The 9,707-nt window shown below is 46.5% G+C and overlaps 1 protein-coding gene across 1 annotated transcript; it reads left to right on the top strand.

Moving 5' to 3' along the window:
- Window positions 1-4,778: 4,778 nt before the first annotated feature.
- Window positions 4,779-7,767, top strand: LOC119311572 (uncharacterized protein At2g39795, mitochondrial-like). The gene is made up of 4 exons (XM_037587222.1): window positions 4,779-5,011; window positions 5,094-5,449; window positions 5,543-5,729; window positions 7,478-7,767. Exons 1-3 carry the CDS (start codon window positions 4,817-4,819, stop codon window positions 5,700-5,702), a joined length of 711 nt encoding a protein of 236 aa, XP_037443119.1. The 5' UTR covers window positions 4,779-4,816; the 3' UTR covers window positions 5,703-5,729; window positions 7,478-7,767.
- Window positions 7,768-9,707: the final 1,940 nt, after the last annotated feature.

The following is a 9,707-nucleotide window of genomic DNA, read 5'->3' as shown; positions in this document are numbered from 1 at the left end:
TAGAGAGCGCGGCGACGAAGAGCGTGCGGCGTGGTGGCGGCGAGTTTGCGGCGCGCTAGGAAGAAGAAAGAGTGGCGGAACAGAAGCGCTGCGGAGAGCTGCTGCGAAGAAGAAGAAGAGGGAGGTGGCGGAGTGAGGGCGAGCGTGCGGACGACTGTCGCTCCCCCTCCCCGCCCCTACTTATAGTCTCGCACGGCGAAGCCGAGGAGGCGAGGCGCGGGGGGCGTGGGATTAACTACGCCCACTCCCCCATGACCCGCAATTATCGCGCCATTATGACGAGTGGGAACCGTCGTCGGAAGACGTGTGGTCGGTTCGGGCCGCAGAAGATCCGCGCACGGGCCGAGGCGTGGAAGTGGCGGGCCCCCGCCTGCGGTGGCGTCCCGTCACGCGCGTGGGCTGGCAGGCCCTTCCAGCTGAAGGGTGCCACGTGGCACGCGGTTGGCGGGCGGCCAGCCTTCCGCCTAGCTAGCGCGTCAGCTGGTTCCCGCCTTCGGATTTTAAGGAGACTTCGCCGAGAAGGCACGCATAAGAGAAGCCGGCTCCTAGCTGCCGGCTCTTCGGGATAAGAAGCTGGCCGAGCTTCTCGATTCCTCCTTCAGCCGCGAAGCCCAACCAGCTTCTGTCGGAGTAAATGACCACGGGTAGCCTAGCCGGCTCCCTTTGGCCCTTAGAAAAAACAATGGGCTAACCGAGCCTTGAAGTGCCCAAGACAAGGGGCCGCCTTCTTCGGGGCGCGCGCACCATTAACGAGACAAGACGAGGTAAGGCTACAGTGAGAGCCCGTAAGACGGCGGCACTGTAGCCATGCTTACCTCGACAAAGCCCTCGTCATCAGAGGCGAGGCAACGGTAACCAGCCTTCGACAAGACCCCCTAGCAGTGGGGCCAGCATGTCGACCAATGGGCCGGCAGCCGGCAGGACCCACTAGTCGGCAGGCCCTAGTAGCCGGCGGAGAAGAGGGCGGTCGTAGACGCTGACGGCCTGGACCCACACCCAGCCGGATTACCATTGTACCCCCAGGGGGTAGGCCTATATAAACCCTCCGGGACACCCATGCAAAGGGTTGATCTCATAGAGTTTTGGACACCACTAAAGGGAGAGGAGAGAGCTAGCCTTGCCCTTCTTCCTCCTTCCACCGAACAGCTCAAGGAGCCTCTTGTAGCTTCTTGTTGATCTAGTGATCATGCGGAGATCCCGCAGAGCAGGAGTAGGGGTATTATCTCCACGGAGAGCCCCCAACCTGGGTAAGATCCGTCGGCGTGCATGTCTTTGCCTTATCCCGTTTCCAGACACCGACGATGTCTTACTGGCTCCCACAATGATAAGCCATCCGTTGGCATATGTCACACCTACCACCCGACAACCTCCTGCGGTCCGAGATGTCCTACGTCGCCAACCGCCGACCTCCCCACCAGGTAACCGTCCCTCTCCCCTCACTCCTCGCCCCTTATACTGCATGCAGCCTTTATGACCGAACAAACTTTGCAAAGTTGTTTCACCTAATTGATACTATCAGCGGATCATACATGTCACGCATGGAGGTAGGCACAAGTCTAATTAGTTCTCCGCCCTATTTTATTCAATTAAAGGCTCTAAGGACTCTAAATTAAAACTTTGTACTCACGAAACATTTTGATGTCTTTTACATAGCCGCTAAGAGCATCTCTAGCATACCCCGTATAATGCCGACCCACAAAATGCGTTTACAGTTCGCTGAAAAACGAATTTGCGGGTCGACGCATGCTACGACCGCGCAGAACCCGCATAGCCGACCCGTAAAAGAGCATATCCGGCTGCGGCCGAGCAGACCCCGCGTAGCCGGGCATATTCGCGGATATGCTCTTTTACGGGTCGGCTACGCGGGGTCTGCTCGGCTGCAGCCCGCGTCGACCCACAAACTGAAAACTCCCGATAAGCAAATTTGACAGCGATTCCGAAAATTGAGTTCAAATTCGAACAATAAAACATAGTTCGCACGCAAATAAAAGCATAGTTTTGTATGACAAACACAAAAGGACTTCATGCAAAAGCAACGACCACGTCCATCATCCTCTTGGTCGCTTTTCACCCGTTGTCATGATCTTCACTCCGCACCACCTCCATCGATGTCATCGCCGCCCCCGAATCCATCGTCGGCACTTGTTCCAACTCCAGAACCAAAAGCATCAACGGTGCATTGAATGCATCAGCGGCACTGGTTCCAAATCCCGATGAGAAAACATCGGCGGCACTGAAACACACACCAGCCGCCACAAGCATCCTCCTCTTCAAGATGCCTCTCCTTGCCATATCATGCCTTTCTTTGGTGATGTCATCCATGTCATCGCGGTTCAATGTCACTATCCTATTCTCTTCGGCAAGAAGCTTGGACATGGTTTTGTTCTCAGCGGCACGTGCTCTTCTCTCCTCAATAGCCGCCTTGCGCAACCCCTCGTCCTTGAGCAATTGTCACTTCTCTTGTTTCTCTCGTGCCTTTTTCTTGGCCAACTCTTTCTTTGTCTCCAATGTCTTCGCTAACATCAACTCATTTGATTGCACCATGGCATCTATCTTATCCCGCAAGCTCGACGCTTCGTGTTCCCTCTTGATCTTCTCCTTTGTCTTCTTGTCACCATCGGGCTTGTTCAAGTTTCTTGGTCCATCATCATCTTCATCTAAGTAAACCTCTCTTCGGTGGGGATTCATCCAATATTATAAGGAAAATGGCATATTACATGCAGAGATTTCATCTTGGTTATGAAAATAATGACAACTGTATAGTGGCCTCTCGGAGGCTGCTGCCATTTAGGAAACCAATAACTACATCCGGTTTTTCGCAGAGACGAGTATTATCAGCGCGAGGATAGGAGGTTCATATGGCTCCATGTTTATTTCTCTATTGTGTCGACGTCTAGGCAATACAACTTTGTTTATGGCATAAAATAGTTAGAAACAACCATTGTAACTTGTTTATACTAATCTTTTTTATTTTCCAAAACTAACTCTTACGACTAAAAGTATGTGGTCTATTTTAGATTCACCATCTCAAAGTTATCTTAAATATGTGTTTTCAGATATAATTAACACAACTAATAGTATAACTATAACCACACTTATGTATGTTGAAATACATATATGTCATACAATTCTAATATTTATCGTTACAAACAAACTTCATGCAAAATACAAAAAATAGTTCTTTGCAATTATTGCATTTTAGTAGTTCGGTTTGCATTGTTTAAATTATTTTATGATGGATTTCACTGTAATTTTAAGCGGATAACAGGCTACCATATTGTTCTATAAATAGCTTAGGTATCTGAATGTATTATATGCATTTGATAAGTGTCCATGTTTGTACTAGTCTTAAAATATCTACATAACTGTAGAAGGTTATCAGTGTGCATAAATTTAACAAAAAATGATTTCGGCTGAACATTATTGTTTCGATTAAAAATATGAGAATTCCATGTGTTGCTACAGAATTGCCTGCAATTATTTCGGCTGAACATTAGTGTTTCGATTAAAAATATGAGAATTTGAAACTGCAATTTATATAATTTATTTTAGTTGCAGGATATCGCATATCTTATATATAACTAAATAGTGAACTCCACTAATCTATTTCTCTCAATATGCATGTATGCCACCCCAACATGTACACACCACCAAATCAATACAATTGGATTCATCATTGCATATATTTTCACATCATATAAATTTGAGTGAAATGCTTTATAGGTCCCTAAACTATTTAAAGGGTGTCATCTAGGTCCTCAAACTATGAAAATCATCATCCAGATCCTCGAAGTGCAGTAATTATATTATTTAGGTCCAAAATATATCCGAGCCCACCTGACTAGTCAGCTGGCGCCATTGACCCATGACACGTCGGACATGGGCCCACAAGGTAACGGTCGATGACAAAAATATGCCAATAAATGCAAAGTCATGAACTTTTTCAGATCCACGAACTTTTTTCGAATTCATGAACTCAAAAACTCCTGTAGCCTGCTATTGTACCACTCAAGAAAAATTGGTAGCTTTTGATTATTATTTTTGTCCTCCATTTTTTCATGAACACACAATAAAAATCATGAATTTTCCATATTCGCGAACGATGCAAACATTTTTCTTAAACTCATGAACATTTTTCCATATTGACAAAAAAAATTTCTAAATTCATGAAAGTATATGAATGTTCGTGAACTTTTTTTCATATTTGCGAACGACGCGAACATTTTCTTAAAGTCGTGAACATTTTTTCCATATTTGCGAACATTTTTAAGTCGTGAAAGTACATGAATGTTCGCGAACATTTTCTAAAGTCGGGTACATTTATTTTCATATTTCCGTCACCGACGGTTACCTTGCAGGGCCCTGGTCCAACATGTCACAGGTCAACGGCGCCAGCTGGCCGGTCAGGCAGGGTCAGATAGATTTTGCGCCTGAATGACACACAGTGCACTTCGAAGACCTGATACCGATTTTCATAGTTTAAGGACCTACATGACACCCCTGAAATAGTTCAGGGACCAACAATGCACCATACTCTATAAATTTGTTACTATGTGTTTATATTGTTTTCTACAAACTTGGTCAAATTTTATAAAGTTTGACTTCAGTCAAAGCTAATATGTCGTTAATTTTAGTCCTCATATGATTAGAATGAATATTTTGCCTAGAGCCGTGTGCGGGTAAAACCACAGCCGGGCTGAAACAACAATTTGGGGCCTGCTGACGCGCCAAATGCGTTAGGGCCTGGCCCATTTCCTAGCGCTGATCGCTTCCATTCCCCGGTGCGCTCCTGTCGTCCAGGCATAGCGTCGAGCACATGGCGCGCGCCCTCCTCCGCCGCCGCGGCGCGCTCTCCTCTCTCCTCTCGCCGGCCGCCCCCACGGCGCCCAGTCTGCTCCCGTCATTCTCCTCCGCCGCCCTCGCGCAGCTGCGCTCCCCGCTCGACGAACGCCTGCTCCGCCTCCTGCGCTCCGAGATCTCCTACGTCGCCGACCGCCGCCCTCCCCACCAGGTACCACCCCCTCCCCCTCACTCCTCGCCTCTTTCTACCGCACGTGATCTCCCCGTCTGATTCGCCCGCCGTCCCCTCGCAGCCGCCGACGGGCTTCAAGTCCTTCGCCGTGGAGGACCGCCCGGGGGAGCAGTGGGTGCGCCTCCGCGCCGCCCGCCGCGGCGCCGGGGTCGGGGCCGAGGAGGAGGCCATCAAGATCGACGCCACCTTGTTCGACGGCGTCGCGGAGCTGCCCCCCGACGCGTCCCTTTTCAACCGGGTCGAGGCGCTCGAGCAAGGGCCGCGCCTCCACCTCAGCCTCATCGTCGAGGTCGCCCGAGCCGACCGCGTCCTGGGGTTCATCTGCTCCGCCTGGCCTGACAACCTTACCGTCCGCCACGTGCTCACCCTCAGGGGCGCCGGCGCCGCCACCGATGACCGTGGTGCCCGCGACTTCACGTACGGTCTAATTTTGTTCAGTCCAGTTTGGTTGTTTGCTCTGGTTTCTGTGCTTTCTGAATTTTGTTCGCTGTGACTGACCTCGAGGCGCAGGAAGCTGGAGCCTGCGGAGAGGGAGGCGGTGAAGAAGTTCCTGCAGGAGAGGGAGGTGGACGCCGAGCTTGCGGAGTTCTTGCACGACTACGTGGCGAACAAGGAGAAGATGGAGATGCTCCGGTGGCTGAAGACAGTCGAATCGTTTGTCGAGAAGTAAGCCATGGAGTTGCAGGCTTGTTAGCAGGTGAGTTGTTCATGCTCATACGTATGTTCAGAGTTATGCGATGAATGATGCGAGGAGACAATGTTGTGAGTTTGACAACAAACTGAGCTTAATTTAGCTGCTAATTTTCAAAGATGAGCCATAAACAATTTAGCTGACAACAAACTGAGCAGGGGAAATGAGCCATAAACATTTGACGAGGTAAAACAAAAAAGCAACAATCCATCTATTCATAGAGATCAATATGGAGATCAACAGAAATGAGCTGCTAATTTTCAAAAATGATTTAGTCTCGTGGCTGCCTGTGATAAGGTCTGCAAATCGTCTAAATATAAAGATCAATGAAGTTAATCCATGTTTGCCGGTCTGCATTTTCTAAAGTGTGGAAGGAGTCTCCTTTTCTGAGTGCAGGAGATTTATTTATCTTTGTGAAATGCTAATAGTATTGGACACGCTGAACATTTTCCCATGTTTTCCCGTTCGATGAAGAATTGTGAGAAAGCTGATATAGTTTTAGAAATACAACTACACAGTTCCAGTCAGTTCCTGACACTAAATTGGCAACGGATTTGTCTCAGCCGGCTGTGGCAGTTGCTTGGTCAACCGCATCATGCGCTCGCCACGTGTGTGGTGGGTCCCACATGTCGCCGCTTTCTCTGTGAAACAGCCATCCTTGTCTCTTCCAGATGCATGACGTTTGATGCTCAACCACGTTCCACCACGCGGCCATGGCTGCGGCAAGCATGCCGTCGCTGCCTTTTTTGCACGCCATCACTGCCGCTACAGGGGACCACCCTGGTGTTGCAACCACACGCCAGCGCCGGAGCACAGTAGGCGACTATTGCCCCGTCCTCCTCTCCCTTGCTTGCTCGGCCATCACCAACCATATCTCGCCTCCTGCGGAGCCGGCCGCCAGCAATGCTATGGGTGTTGTCGTGTGCTGCGAGTACCGACATCCAGGGATTCTGCGAGGGCCGCTTGCTTGCGGGAGCGTTGGTGCTGCGTGGTTGACTGGAGAATGCTGCGAGGACGCTCGCCGGCGGGAGCTTCGGTACTCCGGCGGGGTGCTGCGAGGCACCGGTCGGGTCTTCGCCAAGTGCTGCGAGGATGTCTGCTACGAACCTGGTAGCCTGCGTTCCCTGATGCTGCCGATGTTGCAAGTGCTGCGATGGAAGCAAGAGGCGGAGATGGGGACGTTGCTTGCAAGTGATGTGATGTGGGCGAGAGCAGTGTTGCAGGGTGCGCGAAGGTGCGAAGGGGTTGATGCCTTCCCGTGGCCGCACACGCGATCGAACTGCTATGCGAGTTGAGATCGGACAGCGTGTGAGGTGGCTGAGAAGGGATCAGCGGGCTGGCACCTAGCACGGCCCCACTAAAATCAGGACTACCTTTTTTGTTTTAGCAGCACCTTAGGTGTTGGTGCAGTCATACATTCAAGTGTTATCCACTCTTTACCTATGTTTTATTGATAGGTTGAACTAAAACCACGACACATATTTTGGAACGGACTAGGTAATGTTACAGTTCAAATGTGGTCGTGGTTAATTTCCTCTAGAGGTAACAGGGCAGGTTATGTCCACATCATGCACATATTCCAGTGTTAGTACTTCTTACATTTCATCGTCGGAATGAGAAATTGGGTACACTAAGTTGCATGGTCAACTTCTTGGGTTCTTCCCATTCATAGTTAGTCATTGTGTACTAGCAGTCGTTCTTATTCGTCTCTTTATCGATGCCCTTAAGTTTATGACCTCTGTTTGCATTTCCAGGACCACCCCACCGGTATAAGCATGGTTGGTTTTAGAAGGTGTTATGCCGACAACTGAGATGGCAACGAATCGGTTCCAGCAAGCGGTGTCAAGACACGCTCTCCTGAATGCCTTGTGAACCACCGATATTCTTCTCCCCTTTACGACCGTCTCCTTGATTAGGTTGTTTCCGAAGAATCTGGGTTCAGCTGAGCTACCTATCTGAATATGGTGTAAATTCTTTGGTTGCTCCACTGAAACTACATGTATTCTCTTCTTAATAAAAAGTTGTTCGTTCTGAGTTTGTGGTACTCGATCGTTTCTGATCAGTCTGGTAGTGAGCTAGGGTAATAAAGGCGCCTGTGAAAACAGTTGTGGCAGAGCAGAACTTCGGTTTCTCTCCCATGTTTTCACCGGTTTCCATCGTCTCGCGATGTGAGATGGAGGAACCACAGAATGCTGAAGTGCAGTTTTACTTTCTACCAAGCAAGTTCTGTGTCTTTTGACACTATCTTTCGCTCAAGGCGCGTTGCATTGCATGCCAGAAAAGTTCCATATCTTCCCGTCGACATGGCTGTGTGCTCTTTCTGGTCCTACGGATCAATGGCTATCAACCGTGCAGTTGGTCTTGCGGCACTTGGGTTTGTCTTGCAGTTAACTGTGGTATGAATTGTTTTGTCATCTGCAACGATACTGGGTTATAACATTTATGGTTAGTCCAGCATGTGCACGTCTAATCTTTGATCTTTTGTAATTTATTCAATGAAACTTAAGTACAACGTCGAGATCATAAGGTGACACTCAAGACACCGACTTCGAATAATCTTGATGTAACATTGGTTTTACCAATGATCTTTGTCTTTGGTTTTATGTTATTTTGTTCTATGTGGTGTACTTTGCTTGGTTAATCCATAAAACTGCATATTTTGCTTTAAAAAACAATTGAATTTTATGTAATTTTGACATACAATTATATTAGCCTGTGAATCCAGAGATTTTATGGGTTGATTTCGGAAAGGAATGGATACACAGTTTACGTGGGAACATAGTAAAAAAAATGGGTGTGGAGACAGTCGGTTTAAAATTAAATGAACAATGTTACCATTTATGGAAGTTTGAATTATAAATATCCATGAATTGATCTAGAAATGAGCACTGCTAACAAGCCAGGGTGGAAAAGGAGATACACAGACATATTGACAAACTATTAGCAAACTATACATGCAATCTAGAATAATCAATTTGGTTACAGATAAAGTTGATGGTGGTGTATATTATAAACTTCTCCCAAGTTATTTATGAGATGCATACAATCTAAAACACTCCATAGCACTTTTTATAGATAGTTAATTAAAAAATATAACAAAAAATACATTGAAACACATTATGTGTTAGCAAACATAAGTAAGGTTTTTGAATAAATGATAATAAAAATCATAGGTTAATATTGAAATCTATTATAGCTAGAGATTAAAAAAATCCCCCAAAAAACATACCTTTAGTTTGACAATAGAAGTATATTTTTAATGATAAATATTATAGTAATATAAAAAATTATACTTAATATACCATAGCTCGTTTAAAGTTTTAATCATACTAGATATACCTAAAATAATATTAAGCATAGTATACCGAAAGATACACTATACACAACCAAACATTTGACGGCAACATAACTCACGAGGAAGTACAAAAAAATATTATAAAACTTTAGTACAAAAAATTCTATATTTATATTGTCATTAGGTTTATATGTGATTATTCGTCTATAGTTTCTTTGTGCAAGCAGATGGAGAAGGAGAAATATCATGTAATTTTTTTTATCGATAATGGTTTATTATTCAATACTCTTTCTCTGCAATGTATCAACATAATTTGTCTTGGACACGGAAAATGAAAATTCTATTAAACTTCTCGCACAACCATATCACTGGGTAACAGTTTTACAATGTTGTTGGGAGCAGTGGCCTCACAGAAGGAGTCATGAAACTAATAAGGAGGAGTGGCGAAATTAAACAAAAAGGAAAAGGAACCTCGACCGACTATGATGAGAGAAGCGAGAGAATTCGTTTTGATTGGATGCTTAGTCTTTGTTCGGTTATACCAGGGGATTGGAGGGAATTTGACTTGTATGTGATTTAATCCCTGCCAAACCCCTTCAAATCCATGCCAAAGCTAGCAAGTGTATGGAATTGGACTTTTATGACTCCCCGGTGACCATGGAAGCGTTAGCTTCACCCTTTGAACGTCT

Source organism: Triticum dicoccoides, chromosome 5B (assembly GCF_002162155.2).
Source record: "Triticum dicoccoides isolate Atlit2015 ecotype Zavitan chromosome 5B, WEW_v2.0, whole genome shotgun sequence".
NCBI classification, from domain to species: domain Eukaryota; kingdom Viridiplantae; phylum Streptophyta; class Magnoliopsida; order Poales; family Poaceae; genus Triticum; species Triticum dicoccoides.
This window is presented reverse-complemented; position numbering and strand designations above follow the sequence as displayed.